Genomic DNA, 16417 nt, shown 5'->3' on the forward strand with positions numbered 1-16417 from the left:
TCACTTCACTGGCTGTTCCCGTCTCAGGCCTCGCCTCCTTCCAACGCGGGCCACGTCATCGGTCACAGGCCTCGCGCACCCAGAGATCGATCCTGTATTCCATTTCCTAGAACAAGCCCTTCTCCTCGGATACCCTATGGCCTCTCCTCCCAGCACCAGGCCTGGGACTTGCCCTCTGACCAGTCCGTCCTCCCGGAAGAGGCCTATTCCTCCCCTCGAGGCCCCGAACCCCAAGCCTCCTGGACTCCCGGGTCCAAACTCTGATTGCTCCCTCACAGGCCCCACCTACTCGCCGTCGAGGTCCCGCCCCTCCGCTTAGGGTCCTCGCCCATTCGTCGAAGCTCCCGCCCCTCCCGCGGCGCGGCGCGGCTGTTGCAAACGCGAAGGGCGGAGGGAGGTGGGCCGCTCCTGGCTCCTCCCCCCGGAGCCTCACTTCCGGGCGCCAGCCCGCGCCGCCCCGCCCCGGCGGCCGAGAGGTACCATGGAGCGCCAGGTGAGGGCTCGGCCCGCGGTGCCCGTGGTCCTTGCAGCCCGGGCCGGGCCTGACCCTGGTGTGTCCCCTGCGCAGGTGCTGCTGAATGAGCCCGAGGAGGCGGCGGCGCTGTACCGGGGCCTTAGCCGCCAGCCCACGCTGAGCGCCGCCTGCCTGGGCCCGGATGTCATCACGCAGTACGGGGGCCGCTACCGGACGGTGCACACCGGTGTGTGGATGGAGGGGAATCGAGGGGCGGGCCCGTTCCGGAGCCGTGCGCACGCGTGGAGAGGAGGGAGATGTGGAGGGCTTGCTGCTTGACGGTGCGCCCGAGTGTGTGGAGGAGGACGGGGCTTGGAGAAAGTGGTGTGGGAGGGTGCACCCCTCGGAGGATCCCGTATGGGGGACGCTGCTCCGTGCGCTGTGGCGTGGTGCCCTTGAGTGCACGAGTTGAAGATGGGGGAGTAGAATTCAGACTGGGATATACGGCGTGGGCCTTGTAGGCTCACCCCTCACCATATCCCCTACAGGTGCCTGGCTCCCCTCAAGTTCTAGGATGGGGGTGGGTGCTGGGAGCAGCATAGTAGTTTTTCTCTGACATGCCATCAGCTCAGGCCTAGACTTGAGTTGTTACTAAGTGCTTCCACAATATCAAGACAGACTGGGGAGGTGGGCTGGGCCTTCCTCTTGAGGGGCTGAGAGGAGCCTATGCTGGTACTGGTCAACTCAAATTAAGTCTCATGCCTCTCCTCACAGAGTGGACCCAGAGGGACCTGGAACGCATGGAGAACATTCGATTCTGCCGCCAGTACCTGGTGTTCCATGATGGGGACTCAGTGGTGTTCTCAGGGCCTGCGGGCAACAGTGTGGAGACCCGGGGGGAGTAAGTTTGAGGGAAGAAGCTTGTGGGCAAGGCCACAGCTGTCTGCAAGCCCTGCCATGTGCCTTGGTGCAGGTAGGGCCCTGAAGGGAGGCCAGGAGCCAGGTTCTTGCCCCTTGGGAACTCATGTGTTCTCTATAGACATGGCCTGATAAGCACTGGAGGCTTTGTCCAAACTTGGGGTGGACTAGAGCCTGTGGAGCTTCAGGAAGGCTGGGGATTGTAGAGCCTCTTCCCCAGGCAGGAGAGGCAAGGCCAGCTGCTGTAACAGAGCTACAGGGGCTGCAGGGGCAGATGTGGACCAGTCTCAAGAATCTTGCCTAGGAGGTTGCGGCCAGGATGGGGGTAGGATGGGACTGTGGTTTATGACCATGACCTGCTACCCCATGTCTTCCTCAGGCTGCTGAGCAGAGACTCTCCTTCAGGCACCATGAAAGCTGTGCTGCGCAAAGCTGGAGGCACGAGCCCTGGGGAGGAGAAGCAGTTCCTGGAAGTGAGTCTGCATGGGACCAGGCGATGGGTGACTGGGGGCTCAGTCCCACAGATGAGGCTCTGTTGGGGGGCAGGTAACCTGATGCCCAGATGTCCTCAGGTGTGGGAGAAGAACCGGAAGCTCAAGAGCTTCAACCTGTCGGTGCTGGAGAAACATGGGCTTGTGTACGAGGATGGTAGGCAGCTGGCTGGTGAGCAGACAGGGTGGACAGGAGGGGCAGCCAGAGCCCAGGGCTCCCCCTGATCAGCCTTCCTTACACCCAGACTGCTTTGGCTGCTTGTCCTGGTCACACTCGGAGACTCACTTGTTATATGTGGCAGAGAAGAGGCGCCCAAAGGCTGAGTCCTTCTTTCAGACAAAAGCCTTGGACATCAGCGGCAGTGATGATGAGATGACCAGGCCGAAGAAACCAGACCAGGCCATCAAGGTGCTAATGTTTACGGCCAGTCCATAAAGCCCCTTCTGGGCAGCCTAGGGCTCAGTGCTCCCTGCCCATATCATGACTGTCAGAACTGGGGAGGTAAGACAGGCTGGACACTGAGTATCTTGTGTTCTTAGGGGGATCAGTTTGTGTTTTATGAAGACTGGGGAGAAAACATGGTTTCCAAAAGCACTCCTGTGCTCTGCGTGCTGGACATCGAGAGCGGCAACATCTCTGTGCTTGAGGGGGTCCCTGACAATGTGTCCCCTGGACAGGTTAGCACTGACTCGGCCTGCCTCACTCCTGGAGTCTGGGAGCCCAGCTTGAGCTGCTGACCCTTGTTCACCCTTGCTCCGGGGTTTTGGTTACAGGCATTCTGGGCCCCTGGAGACACAGGCGTGGTGTTTGTAGGCTGGTGGCATGAGCCCTTCCGGTTGGGCATCCGCTTCTGCAGCAATCGCAGGTGAGGAAGCAGGGTGGGGCCGGGGAGGGGGCCTTGCAGCTCCAGCTGGCTCTGAAGCTGAGTGTCTCTCTGGTGGTTCCAGGTCAGCCCTGTACTACGTGGACCTCACTGGCGGTCAGTGTGGTAAGTGCTGGTGGCCCCCTGTGCTTTGCTGACATATGCTGGCCCTGCCAGCCTGCACGGTGCTCACATTTTCGTCTGGTCTAGAGCTTCTCTCAGATGACTCTCTGGCTGTGTCTTCTCCCCGCCTGAGCCCAGACCAGTGTCGCATCGTCTACCTGCGGTACCCGTCTCTGGTCCCCCATCATCAGTGTAGCCAGCTGTGTCTGGTGAGCTGGAGGAAGGCGTGGAGTGGTCAGCCCAAGGAAGGGATGGTGGATGGGAGCTCTCTTTGCTTCTCACCTGCCCGTGATCAGGCTCTATGTGGGGTGGGAAATAGCCGGCAGTCACAAGAGCATTGGTCCTTGCCCAAGAAGAGCTCCTTGGGAGTCACAGGCCCCTTCGGACATCTGTCCAGGTCATCAGAAAGGAAATACATCAGGCTTGCCTCACGTCCTCCCCTCCTCTGAGGCTCCCCAGGGCTGCCCGAGAAGAAGATGGATACAGAGCTCTGTGCCCCGAGGACACTGCCAGTCCCCCGGTGGGCCTGACCAGTGTGTTCTCTTGCAGTATGATTGGTATACCAAGGTCACCTCAGTGGTAGTGGATGTCGTGCCTCGGCAGCTGGGAGGTAAGAGGCATGTCTCCGCTTGGGTACAGTGGAGCCTGCAGTTCTGTTTTCCTGCCATCTGTTAGCCCCTCTGCCAGGCCAGCTGCCTCGGCTCTTCTGTCCTGGGTTCTGTCTGAAGTGTCCCTCCCTGCTGGGCCAGCTCCAGGCGCAGCCTGTGCAGGGAACGGGGCCCTCACCACAGGGGACAGTTCTGAGAGGAGGAAGTCATCTGGACCAGAGCTGATATCAGAGTGGCCCAAGCTGGCAGGGGATTTAGATGGTGTCCTCCCCGTGCTGCAGCTCCTGGTTGGATCTCGTGCTTCCGGTGGCTGGTTGAAACCCCTGCTCCAAGGGGTCTTAGAAAGCACACTAGGTTGGAATGTCCTACTTGAAAGGCTCCGAGCTCGAGGGTGCTGCATTGTCCCACTCCCAGTCACCACCCAAGTGTTTGTCCCATCTAAGCCTTTGAGTCAGTGGAATCTCTGGGTGAGTGTGGCTGAGAAGTTCCGGTCATAGTCTCAAGTGCTCACCACTCTATTTGGGATCCTGGACCATCCCAAGGACATGAGGTCTCTTTTTTCAGGCCATTCTCTCTTTTTTCAGGCCACCTGGCCAGCTCCAGGGGTCCAATGGAAAAGTCATGGCCTGTTTATCTTCAGAGATGCAGGGATGCAGTGGTGGGGACCTGGTCTGAATCCCAGCTGTTCCTTATCAGCTGTGTGTCCTTGGATGGCATCCTTACCTCCCTGAGCGTCCATTTATTATCTGTGGGAGGTGTTAGCCCTTGTCTTCTTGATAGCATTGTAGTGAGGGTTAAATGAATGGTACCTATTCAGCCCTCTCTGCCAGACACTCTGCTGAGCACCATAAGGGACAGACAGACAGGTGTTGCCTTGGTTACAGCACTTGGTGCCTACCAGGGTCTCAGTGAGAGAAGCTCATAGGAGAGCCAGTGCATTTCTTCCAAGCAGCAATGGTTTCTCTCAGAAGCGCTTGAGCTCTGCCTCTCCCGGGCCCTCAGAGGCCTCTTCCCCAGCCCCCTCTTCAGGCAGCTCCTCATCATTTAGGTCCCCCCACCCATGTGTAGACTGTCATTCTGTCACAGTTACAGGGGCCCTGGAGGGAGTTTCCCAGCAGCCCAGCCTTCCTCATAGGCTTGACCTCCCACACCTCCACTGCTGCACGTGGCCTCAGCCCTCCTATCTTTGCAGAGAACTTCTCTGGGATCTATTGCAGCCTTCTGCCTTTGGGATGCTGGTCGGCTGACAGCCAGAGAGTGGTTTTTGACTCAGCTCAGCGGAGCCGGCAGGTAAGGAGCCCCATGTTAAGACACAGCCCCACTGATCAACCTCCAGGAACCCTGGGCCTAGGGTGTAGCCTGTGCACACTGCTGGTGTAATGCCCAGCCCCAAGGTCTTACAAGCTCCTTTGGGCCCTCTGCCCCTGTCCTGGACTCTTTCTTGAGGAGCCTGGCTGCCTGCCTGGCCTGGTGCCCCACAGCGGAGCCCTTGGCCTTTTCTCCTGATGCAGGGGTGCAATTCCCCTTCCTCCCAGGCATTTCCAGTTGGGGGTCAGGGGACTGCCCCTCGGTAGGCCCCCGAACACTATATGGGGGGCTGATGGAGATAGGACAGAGGCTTCCTCCTAGGGATTGGATAGGGACACCTACAGTATGCCAAGCTTTTTCTTTGAGTGTGATATCATTTGTTCCTCACACTAGCTCAGGGGCTCAGAGGCATTCCCTGTCTTGCCTGGGGTCCCTCTGCAAGTGGCGATGGGGCTGGGATTTGAGTCCAGGCCTCCAGACCACTACCATTGGCAACTGAGGAGCCATTGTCATAGTGGCTTATAGCTCTGGCCTGACCCAGGGGTCCCTAAAAGGGCAGAGAGCAGGTGGGGGGAGGGGCCCATAGGGCTCTCGGATGTGGTGCCACATGTGTCTCCCCCTCTGCTTTAGGACCTGTTCGTTGTGGACACTCAGATGGGCAGTGTGACCTCCCTGACAGCTGGTGAGCAGGGCTGGGGAGCAGCCCAGCCAGGCCAGGGGAGGGACTGGAGCTCCGGCACATGGGGCAGTAGTGGCACCCTTGGCCACTCTGCACCACTGACTATCCCGCAGCCTGTACTGCATCTCGCAAGGACCCTGACCATGCAGGACCTTCCCAGCCAGCAGACTGCCTCCCCTACTCCACTCTGCTCTGCACATCCTGGCCCTGCCTCAGCATACCCCCTGCTTCTCAAACCTACAAAATTCTCTCTTGCTGAGATCTGCCAGAGTCATCCTTCCCCGACCTCCCAAACCTCAGGCAGAGGCAGCTCTGCTATCCGAGGGCCCCTGAGAAACCCTATGTTGGCTCGCTCATCTGCCTCTTATTTGGGCCTGTGATTCTGCCCCTAAAACATCTTTTGAGTACTCTGCCTGCCCTAACTGTAGTCCTTCCTCCACAAAGATTCCAGAGTATTGTTGCTAAACTGTACATACATCCATGCTGGAGAATCTCCATGAATCCCATGGCCCAAAACCAGCACCACTCCAACCCCCTAAGGCCTAGCTGTGCGCCCCCCCCCCCCCGCCCCCACAGACTATTGTCATAAAGTCCTGGATGGACATAACATGGCGGTTTGCCATGGCCCTGGGTTTTCAGTCCCTGGGCTTAGTTGGCATCTGCTGAACAAGGGACTCAGCAGGAGGCTCACCCAGGGCTGCATGCAGTGGGGTGTTTGTGGCAGTCTTTTTGTGGGTGTTCATTTGCTTCTCAGGGTGAAAGGGGCGCCCTGGCGTAGAGCCACCGGCCTGGGACTCTGGCCATGCAGGGAGCGGGTGGGAAAGGTGGTGGCATCTGCCTTCTCCAGGGGGCTCAGGTGGAAGCTGGAAGCTCCTCACAATTGACCAGGACCTCATGGTGGCACAGTTCTCCACGCCCAGCCTGCCCCCAAGTCTGGTGAGTATTGCTGGGCCCCAGACCGGGTGAGGGTTCTCTGCAGGCCGAGCTCCCCAGGTCAGGGAGCTGGCCTGCGTCTGACTGGGGCTGGTCAGTGTGTGGGAGGCCAAGACGCGGGCTCAGCCAGGCATGATCCACAAGGGTTTGGCACCCATGGAGAGGAGCTACCTGGTGTAGGTCTGCTCTATAAAGAACGGGGTGCCTGGGAAAGTGCCTGGTCCTCCAGCAGAAGGGAGCATAAGGAGATAGCAGAGCCTAAAAGCTCAGGAGGACAGGGTGCGTGTTCATGTGTTCAGTGCCTGTGCACACACCAGCTCACAACAGGAGTCTATGATGTATGCTCCGGAGGTGGGTAGAAGGCCCAGCAGAGTGAGAGCTGCCCGCCTCCCACTCTGGCAGAGGTGGAAGGGCAGGGAGGCAGCCAGGCCACCTATGACACGCTCTTTCCCCTTGGCAGAAAGTTGGGTTCCTGCCTCCTGCAGGGAAGGAACATGAAGTATTATGGGTGTCCCTAGAGGAGGCCGAGCCTGTTCCCGACATCTCCTGGGCCATCCGGGTACTGCAGCCACCCCCAGAGCAAGAGAACGTGCAGTATGGTGAGCTGGGCCGGGGCAGAGAGACACGTCCCAAGTTCCCCAGCACACAGCATCTGTGGCCACCTTCCGTGCCTCTGGGGGTTCTCTCATGGGGTTCTCCGGGGTGCATGTTCATGGGGAGTAGTGTCTGGGTATGGGGTATGTGGGTGCCTACTCTGGGAATCGGAGCTGGGCATCACCAGGCCAAATGCTCTGTGGTGGGGAAACCAAGACCCAAACACACCACCTTACTTGAGGCCTCTGACTATCACACCTCACCCAGAATGCTGTCCTGACAGAGTGGGACTCCTCAGTTAGGACAGGAGTAGGAGCCTCCTGGGGTGTCTTGGTGCAGGCTACCTTGACCAGATCTTTCTTTCAGACGTCAGCCCCAGACCTGCAGCTACAGCTTAGGCCTTGGCTGGGAAAGCCCCCTGGGCAGCGGCTCTGGCTCTGCTGACTTCTGCTTTCTCCCTGCAGCTGGCCTGGACTTCGAAGCAATTCTTCTGCAGCCCAGCAACCCTCCCGATAAGACCCAAGTGCCCATGGTGGTCATGCCCCATGGTAGGCATCTGGTCTAAGGTCTGCTGCCCTCCCACTACCCATCCTAGCTGGCTCTCACTCTCTGCTCCATGTCTGCAGGGGGACCCCATTCATCCTTTGTCACTGCCTGGATGCTCTTCCCAGCCATGCTTTGCAAGATGGGTTTTGCGGTACTCCTAGGTGAGTGAGCGGGGCCCTGCCGCAGTGGTGAGCTGTGGAGGGGGAAAGGGTGGGACAGGCGCCACAGGTGCCACCTAAGTCTCTAGGCCTGTATACAGCCCAGACCTGGCAGCTGTTACCAGGGACTTCCACGCAGAGGGTGCTGTGGTCATGGGACAACAGCCTCAAATCTCTTGGCCCGGTGCCTCGACAGTCCATGGAGCAGCCGGCCCCAAGGCCTGCTTCACGCGGGTTGAAAGTGCGACCATGGGGCCAGGCACATCACCAACCACCCTGCCTGGTTCTTCCTTGGCCTCCAGTGAACTACCGTGGTTCCACGGGTTTTGGCCAGGACAGCATCCTCTCCCTTCCCGGCAACGTGGGCCATCAGGATGTGAAGGATGTCCAGGTAGCAGGGACTGGGGCTTCTGGGCCGGCTGGAGGGTAAACCATCGGGGTGTGTTCCATTCGGGGATGGAGAGGCAGCTGGCTACAGCACGCTCTGCCCCACCCTGTAGTTCGCAGTAGAGCAGGTGCTCCAGGAAGAACACTTTGACGCTGACCGAGTGGCTCTTATGGGTGGTTCCCACGGTGGCTTCCTCTCCTGCCACCTGATTGGTCAGTACCCTGAGACATATGGTGCCTGCGTGGCGAGGAACCCTGTGATCAACATCGCCTCCATGATGGGCTCCACCGACATCCCTGACTGGTGGGTGTGCTCCACAGGCGCCTGCCCTTCTCTGGGTTGCCTTGGTCCCCCACCAACGAAGCCCCCGCAGAATCCAGGGCTCTTGGGGCAGCTTCAGTGCCTTCTATTGCAGGTGCGTGGTGGAGGCTGGGTTCCCCTACAGCAGCGACTGCCTGCCAGACCTCAGCGTGTGGGCCGAGATGCTGGACAAGTCCCCCATCAAGTATACCCCTCAGGTAGGTGTCCCTCCCCCTGTCTGGATGCTGCCAGTCTGTCCAGAGCCTCGGGGCCCGGCTCACCACCACTCCCCACCTGCCCCTGCCCAGGTGAAGACCCCGCTGCTCCTGATGCTGGGCCAGGAGGACCGGCGTGTGCCCTTCAAGCAGGGCATGGAGTATTACCGTGCCCTCAAAGCCCGGAATGTGCCTGTTAGGTGAGTGCAGCAGGACAGTCCCGGCAGCTGGTGGGCAGGTGAGCAGGGGAGAACCCTCCAGCCTTAAACATCACCACTACAACCACTACAGGCTCCTGCTCTATCCCAAAAGCACCCACGCACTTTCAGAAGTGGAGGTGGAGTCAGACAGCTTCATGAATGCTGTGCTCTGGCTGCACGCGCACTTGGGCAGCTGAAGCCCCGCCTCCCTGCGTGAGCTGGTTGGCATGAGCCACACTTCCCTCTTGGAGAGCCCCAGGGTCTGGCAGATCGGCACGAGGATTCCTGGGCTCTGGACTTCCTGGATGGGTGAGCAAAGGAATGCAGGCTATATGGTCATAATAAATGAGGACACAGAGTCTGGTTCCTGCTGGTACTTTGTACCAAGCCATCCCTAAACCCAGCCTCCCCGTTGGGGTTCAGAGTGCCATAGGCCCTGGGCATGGTAACTTTAAGGACCTCACCTACCTGCAGGATGAGGGGGAGGGGACAGTGGAGGCTCAGCTGCTGCCTGTCAAGGCCAACTGGGATCTCACTAGGCTAGCTCCCTCTGCTCCAACCCCCTTCTGTTAGGAAACTGCCCTACAATACCCTTCTCTTACCAGCAGTTTATCTAGGGAACTAGTGAGGACCTGCCCTTCCAGAGCGCCTACAGGCTAAAGTAGTCCTAATATGAGGTCTACCAGCCCAGCTGTGCCAGCCTTGAGCCGCCGAGGCCCTAGCAAGGGCATACACCGACGGATTTCCCAGCAGAGGCTAAGAAGCACCCTGCACAGGTGTAAAGAGGAGAGGCAGCTTTATGTCTGACAGGAGGCTCTGTACTCTCCAAAGTACATGGGATTGAAGTTGGGCTTAGCCCAGCCGCATGACCTTGTGAATCCAGTCCGTAAACACAGAGACGCGCATGAAGATGGCTGGCCATCGGGGCCGGGCGCACACTCGGTTGGGGATTATAATTCCCTCCAGGACCCAGCAGTCATGGGTAAAGCAGGCAAGTGGGCCCCCGTAGTCACCCTGGTAGATGGAAGAACTGGTAAGGGCGCCCTGGGCCAAGGCAGACACTAGCCTCCTTGGGGATAAAGTAGTACATTTTCCAGTTCTCAAGCCCTCCCTGAGCTGAGAATGGCTACCCCAGCACTGACCTCACAGGCACCCACAGGTGCCAAAAGTCCCTCAGTGCACATCTCATTCTCCCGTACACGTCCTCGGTGCTTGACATTACATTCCTGGTTGGAGATGACGTTCAGCGAGGCCACATTTAGAACTTCATTGTTCCCTGTACCTATAGTGGTAAGAGTGGGGAGGAGGAGAGGGCCTCCTGGCCTGGGGTAGTTCATGCCCCTGCACCGTGTTCTTTCTTACCTTTGGTCTCACCCCATCCTGCGATCTCACACTTGGTGCCTGGAGGCACCACATACCGCTCAGGGGGCAGGCAGATCAGGGCCACTCTCTGGTTCAGGGTCACGGGTCTTTAATGGCATTGAGGGTGCTCAGCATGTAAGCCCACAAAGCTCAGCCCCCACCCCCCACCCCCCACCCCTCTTGACTTGTCACACACCTCTCCAGCTTGAGCAGAACAAGCTGGGAGCCTGAGGGCCCGCACACCATCTTGGCCACGGGGACCTGCTGCAGGCCTGGCTCCCCCGGCTGTGGGTTCTGGAACAGGGTGCCCAACCACACCTCATAGCCCATGAGAGGCACATGGCTGGAGGAGAAGCTCTGCTAGATCAATCATGACTCATATTCTGCTGCCCGAGGGCTCACCTAGGAAAGGTAGCTGAGGGGCAGATGAAGGCAGAGGGGTGGGATGGGGTCCCCATACCCAGGGGAGGCTCACCAGGAGGAGAAGCACTGGCGGGCAGTCAGTACCCACTGCTCCTTCACTAGGGAACCCCCACAGAAATGCTGGCCCTGCCTGGAGGAGTAGAGGTTAGGAGGGAACAGTGAGTTCTGGGACACAGGCTGGACCCCTGAGGCCAGGGACAGGTCAGGTTCCCCCTCCCTTGGCATAAGCGCAGAGGTAGTTGTGCCTCACCGATTGCGCAAGCTGACTGTCCAGGGCGAGTTCCCAGGCTGGCCCCCCACCACACGCAGCCTGGAGCGCTGCTGGTGCGAGCGGGTCACCCTCTTGCCACACTTCTCAAACACCACCTGGTCTGGGGGATAGATGGACCTCGGGAAACTGGATGGATGGAGGCCCCCAAGAGGTCCCAACCCATGCCTGGCCCAAGTGCATACTTGGGGGCTCCAGGATGGACGGTGGTTGGTCAGCATCTGAAAGAACCAAGTTCACCTGCGTTGAGAAAGCCCGCCTTCAAAGGCGGAGGCAAGGGGCGGGCCCTGAGGGAGTGTGGGGCTTACCGCAGCGCCGAAGTGCACAGTAGTCGAACGGAGTCCCAGGGTCCGTAGTGTAGCACCAGGGCCCATGGCTATCCCTATCCGGGTTCCGGCAGAAGTTCTCCTCCAGGTGCGCGTCGGGGGCGGAGGTGGGTGTGAACCTGGGCGGGAGAGGACTCCGTGTCCTAGCAGGGTAATCCCCAATCCCCGCAGGGCTCCAGTTGGAGAGTCAGCGGCGTGCCGCCCTAGGGCTATATGCCCGGTGGGAGCCTGTGGCCTTTGTCCGGGAGGGGTCGGGCGCGCGGACCGACTCACTGCGGCTTGTGCGGCTTCTCCGCAGACCAGTGTTGGCAAGCGACGCCCTTGCGGGTCCTGCTGACCGAACCGCGGTACCGCTCCCCCACGCCGTTGTAGCAGTCTGAGGCGGGCCGGGGCGGCAGTTAGCGGGTTCTCGACCCAGCCCTTAGGCTCCAAGCTTCCAGTCCCAGCTTGGGCCTTACCTTCGGGCCGCAGGTCGTCGGCGCAGCGCGGGATCTGGTAGCAGAAGGCCACGCGCATGCCAGGCCGCGACGTAAAGCACCAGGGCGCTTCAGAGCCGTCGGGGTTCCGGCAAAAGTTTTCCCGAAGGTCCCTGGGCAGGTGCTTCCTCTCAGCTCTTGGTGGGGCCAGCCCACCAGCCCGCCAGCCTCGGGCTGGAGCCCCGCCTCCCTCTGCCTGCCCCCGCGACCCCGCCTTCCTTCAAGCCCCGCCCCGGGACCCCACTCCAGACGTTTCAGCTGCAAAGGTACGCCCCCCAGCGGCGGCCCGCCACCTCACTTGCAAGCGTATTTCTCTGGAACAAAACGATGCCGATGTGGGTTCTGCGCGTCCCACCGCTGGCAAGGCACGCCCGCGGCGGTGGTGTTGGCGGTTCCCCGGTAGCCCTCGCCTTTCCCGCGGAAGCAATTGAGAGTCGTGGCCTCCTGACGCGGCTGTGCTTCGGGCCCTTGGATGGACGGGACAGAGCCCGAGTGGGAGCTGAGAGCACGGCTGGGGCGGAGGCGGAGTCCAACTCCCCGGGGCCCACGGCCGGGTCACGCCCAGTCCCTCCCCTCTCCGCAGGCAGGCCACGCCCCTCCCACGTTTCCCAGGTGTCCACCCAGGCCCCGCCCTCGGGCCCTACCGCAGCGGGGGAGGTCGCAGAACTCTCGCTCCACCTGTGGGTCCGTGGTATAGCACCAGGGCCGCTCGGACCCATCAGGATTCCGGCAATAGTTGTCGTCCAGATCTTTGTCAAGGAACCTGGGGGCGCAGCGGGGCGCGAACAAGGCCTTGGTGCTCAGGACCAGTGTGGCCCCTGTAGTATCCCGGGTTCCGCCCTTGGAGTCCTGGGCCCTCCCCTAGCCCGGCCCCGCGATGCGGAGCCCGTCTACACGCACTTGCCGGGCTCAAAGGGGTGCGCGTGCGGACGCTGCAAGTCCCAGCGCTGACACTCGCGTCCAGACTCGGTGCGGTCCACTGCGCCGCGATAATCCTCGCCATTGCACCAAACGCAAGCGGCTGCAAAGACAAGGCCGGTGGGCTCGTAGAGGGGCGTGGGCATGTTCCTTCAGTCTTGACCCAGAGCCGCTTACCCTCCCGGCAGGACTTGATGCCACAGCTCTGGAAGCGCACTGCAGGGTCTGTCGTGTAGCACCAGGGACCTCCGGGGTCCCGGTCAGGGTTGCGGCAGAAGTTCTCCTCCAAGCCGTTCCGGAGTGTGGGAGTGTACCTGGGGAAGACAGCAGCAGTTGAGTGCGTGCTGGGGTTGGGGGCAGGCGCAGGGCCGGGCAGGGACAGAGGGGAGGTGTCTGTCTTACTTGTGGTCATTGGGGAATCTTTGGCTCCAGTGCTGGCAGGGTAGGCCGCCAGTGGTGATGGCCACTGTGCCCCGGTACTTGACCCCATTGTCCATGATGCAGGTTCGCACGTAGTCTGGAAGAGACCCGTTGTCAACACGGACTGAGGCCTCAGTGCCCTATCCCTGGCCCACGTTCTCCACAGCCACTTACTTTTCTTTTGGAAGAGGTCACAGCGCCCCGAACGTTGCAGCTGTGTATAGGGTGAGTACTGGGTCCACGGCAACAGCTGGCAACCATGGCTGCTCACATTGTAGTGGAAGGCCCTGGGAGGACGAGGCACAGGGTCGCCCAGGTTCACCTGCCACCCGATCTTATCTACGTCCTGCGGTCACTCACCTGCAATCCAGTAGGGGCCCGCAGCGCCCTGCACACTCCTCAGCATCAGCCACATCCTCTTGCCAAGGACCAGGCCCCACCGTGTGTCGCAGATGTTGCAGTTCTGTACCCCGGAGCACCTGGAAGTCATTCAGGGGCGAGCGCTGCCCTGCGGGGGTGGGCATGCATGTCAGTACATTGATTTCGGCAATCCTCGCTTCATTCAGGGGATTAAAGCTACAAGGCCTCTGGGATGGACCCTGTACAGAGTGGGAGAAGCCCAGACATAGTGGTTACCACCAGTGGTCATGTTTACTGGGCAAGGCACTAAGCCCAGGTCTAAAACCTGCACTATATTGAGAGCGGTGGGTGATGGTGCTTGCCCTAGGGAGCCAATTTCATCCCTCAGCTGAGAACGCCTTAAGGCTCAGAGCTCTCCTATTACACAGCCGGCGCCCCCTAGTGGGAGCCCCTGTACAGAATGCCCAACCCAGGCATTCTGCCTCCGAGTCTGGCCTTCCATCAGCACTGGGGCATATGCTAGGTTAGAAGCTTAGATTAGGCTCATTAGGGTAACTGCCTGCATGTGTGCGTGCATCTATGCAGTTCCCACACTGCCTCGTGCTACAGCAAACATTCTAACACAGGCCAGAATAGGCAGTGTCTCTATGTATTCCTGGGGCTGCCCCACTCTGCACAAGAAGCCAAGAGCACTCTTTGCTCCATGACCAGTAGAAAACAGAGCACCTGCCTTGAATAGCAGGATGGGCCCAGGGATGACACCTTCCTGAAGGCAAATGGGGATCAGGGTGGGGGGCACTCACCAGGGACCCCTGAGCACTGCGTCAAAAGCAGCAAGAGTGGGAGCCACCCCATGCTCCTGGCTGGAGGTTGCACTGTGACCCACCACAGCCCTATCCGGGAAGTTGTGAAACCTGTCGCTGCGGGATTGGGTGGCTCTGCCTCCACCGCCACCCCCACACTCCCGCCCCCACTAGAGGCCTACTGGAGCCTGACCTAAGACCCAGTGGCCACAATGGGGGTAGATCCAGGCCTCAGGCCCCCTTGGTGAAATGCAAGGGCCCTCACCCTGGCACAGCCCCTGCCCTGTGTAGTGGGCAGGTGTTCAGTGGGGACACTTGATGTGCCTTGGAGTGGGGTTGGAGACCCTCTGTAGCCTACGTTGCTCTGAAGAGAAGACTGGTGTGGACATGATTGGTGTCAGAGGCTTGGGTTCCAGCCGCTGGGTGGTGTGATACTAATCTTTTCTAAGCCTCAGCTTTTCCCTGTAAAGTGGCAAATGTTGCCTGACCCAGCCTCAAAGCAGCCTGCCCCTTCTGCTGGCTTATCAGCCCCAGCTGTAGGCAAGTCAGCCCACACCCGTGGTAGCAGAAGCCAGAGAGGCTCCCCTCGCCACGTCACAGGTGCCATTCCAGGAAAGGTAAGCGAGGCCACTTGTCTGGCCTGAACGGAAGCGGGAGTGACAGACAGCAGGGACCCTGGCAGGTAGCCTTTCAAATGTTCTAGGATTCTCTGGGGCAGGCCTCCCAGTACGGGTGGGAGTTGAGATAAGCTGCCTGGGGCTCCCAGTTAGGACGTGGTGCTCGGCCCGGGATGAGCTAGGAGCTTCTGCACAGGCGCGGGTGAGAGGCGGTTGGGCTGTGGGTCGAGGCCGAGGCCGGGAATGACCCGGCTGGAGACCGCGAGGGGGCTCCCTCGCGCGGAAGCCGGGCGCGAGCCGATGCGCGTGCGCGATGAGCGCGCGGTTTGGCCCTAGACGGGCGCCGTAGACGAGAGGCTGGGCGGATGTTGTGAGCCGGGGCGCCGCGGCCGAGGCTGGGGGTGAGTGAGGGGCGGCCGGGCTCCGCGCGGGGCGGGTCCCTGGGGCTCCCCTCCCGGCCGCAGCCGGCCCAGTATGAGAGTGCTCGCCGCTCAGGCGTTGCAGCCTGTGATGCGAGACTCCGGGTTGGAGCTGGCTGGGAGGATCCTGCGGAGCTTGGGGCCGGGCGGGGGCGACTTGGGGGAGACATGCGCTGCTCTCTGCGTCCTTGGACTCCGAGAAGGGGTCGGTTCCGTTCTGAGCCCGGATTCCTCGGCGGGGCTGGACAGGATCGACGTGGCAGGGAATCCCTGAGCAACGTCAAGTCCGCCTAACACCTGGGGCCGGGGCCTTAGCACCTGTCTGACACCCGGAGTGGATGTCTGGAAGGTTTGCCGATCAGATGAGTGACCGGCTCTAATCTGCCCCGCACCTACTGTGGTGTGAGAGGGGCAGCGGTCGTGGACGCCCGCGGAGGGCCCGTCGCAGGCATAGGCGCCAAGGCAGGACAGTCACTTTCCCGAGGGGCAGGCGTGGTGCGGACCGTGAACGGGCAAGGGTGTGTGGTGGGAACAGAGGACCTGTGTGAAGTGAGATAAGGAACTGGGCTGCAGAGATGGAAGTGCGGTCTAAGGCAGTACTAGAAGGCCGGGCTCCAGACTAGAGTTAATAGAACTTTCTGTGATGATGGAAGTGTTTTATATTTTCAGCGTTTGGTACAGTAACCGCTAACCATATGTGGCTACCGAATTCTTGGAATGTGGTTAATATGAGAAGTTGAGTTTTAATGTTTAAGTTTTAATTCAAATGTAAATAGCCCTACGTGGCTAGCGGCTACTGCGGTGGACAGCAGGGCTCCAGATCACTGAGGAGGAGGTCACCAGCGACTTAGCTGATGCAGCAACACCAGGACATGTGTGGGGTGGACAGCAGCGGGAAGAGCAGCAGGGTCTGCAGTGACCACTGGGTGAGGGTGGTGCTCTGATGGGGTGAAAGGCTGTGCATGCGAGTGGGAAGAAAAAACTAGCAGGCTTTTGGACAAGAGAAGGGAAGAAAGATTCTGGATTTAGGTGTCAGCAGGACTTAGAGCTGGAGACGGCATCAAGCCCTTGGGTGATGGACCACACTAGGGGGAAAGGTGGTATAGAGTTCTCTCTACTGGATGTGAGCTAGATCCAGTGTGACTTAGAGCTGAGAAGGAAACAGGGTCTCTCTGTCTCTAGGCCACCTCACTTTGGACACTGGGGTCTTTTTTCTGGGGCTGAGACATTCAGTTTGGTGCAGTAAC

General features: G+C 60.1%; 3 protein-coding genes across 12 annotated transcripts in view; 2 read left to right on the forward strand and 1 right to left on the reverse strand.

The window, feature by feature from the left end:
• Positions 1–386: 386 nt before the first annotated feature.
• On the forward strand, positions 387–9137 carry APEH (acylaminoacyl-peptide hydrolase). 3 transcript variants are annotated; one of them, XM_032319979.1, is made up of 22 exons: positions 388–493; positions 569–701; positions 1229–1355; positions 1752–1845; positions 1945–2020; positions 2109–2272; positions 2404–2541; positions 2638–2729; positions 2812–2852; positions 2937–3058; positions 3399–3459; positions 4650–4747; positions 5396–5447; positions 6292–6380; positions 6838–6976; positions 7436–7519; positions 7598–7678; positions 7978–8066; positions 8176–8366; positions 8479–8581; positions 8672–8778; positions 8870–9137. In XM_032319979.1, exons 1-22 carry the CDS (start codon positions 482–484, stop codon positions 8973–8975), a joined length of 2199 nt encoding a protein of 732 aa, XP_032175870.1. In that variant the 5' UTR covers positions 388–481; the 3' UTR covers positions 8976–9137. The 3 variants fall into 3 exon arrangements, with proteins under 3 accessions (XP_032175877.1, XP_032175870.1, XP_032175882.1); XM_032319986.1 differs by lacking the exon at positions 8176–8366 and having other exon boundaries at positions 387–493; positions 8870–8885; XM_032319991.1 differs by lacking the exons at positions 388–493; positions 1229–1355 and having other exon boundaries at positions 597–701.
• A 418-nt stretch (positions 9138–9555) lies between these two features.
• Positions 9556–14230, reverse strand: MST1 (macrophage stimulating 1). Of its 3 annotated transcripts, none has more exons than XM_032320011.1 (18): positions 14135–14230; positions 13332–13479; positions 13146–13258; positions 12954–13068; positions 12729–12865; positions 12534–12654; positions 12278–12396; positions 11932–12100; positions 11616–11746; positions 11431–11533; positions 11140–11276; positions 11017–11052; positions 10814–10934; positions 10616–10693; positions 10337–10483; positions 10141–10247; positions 9921–10054; positions 9556–9792 (listed from the first exon to the last, which is right to left on the reverse strand). In XM_032320011.1, the coding sequence occupies exons 1-18, from the start codon at positions 14184–14186 to the stop codon at positions 9631–9633; spliced, it is 2130 nt and encodes a 709-aa protein (XP_032175902.1). In that variant the 5' UTR covers positions 14187–14230; the 3' UTR covers positions 9556–9630. The 3 variants fall into 3 exon arrangements, with proteins under 3 accessions (XP_032175902.1, XP_032175893.1, XP_032175911.1); XM_032320002.1 differs by having other exon boundaries at positions 9921–10060; XM_032320020.1 differs by lacking the exon at positions 10616–10693 and having other exon boundaries at positions 9921–10060.
• The window catches only part of RNF123 (ring finger protein 123), a 30308-nt gene continuing 26682 nt past the window's right edge, over positions 12792–16417 (forward strand). For 2 of the 6 annotated variants that reach the window (XM_032319902.1, XM_032319858.1), the window contains exon 1: positions 14786–15152. The gene's annotated coding sequence lies outside the window, so the exon portion shown is untranslated. Of the gene's footprint in view, positions 12889–13055; positions 13197–14208; positions 14752–14784; positions 15153–16417 lie in introns of those variants that run through there. The other 4 variants (XM_032319878.1, XM_032319867.1, XM_032319886.1 and 1 more) reach the window with 4 other exon arrangements.

This window comes from Mustela erminea, chromosome 1, assembly GCF_009829155.1.
Source record: "Mustela erminea isolate mMusErm1 chromosome 1, mMusErm1.Pri, whole genome shotgun sequence".
Taxonomy (NCBI): domain Eukaryota; kingdom Metazoa; phylum Chordata; class Mammalia; order Carnivora; family Mustelidae; genus Mustela; species Mustela erminea.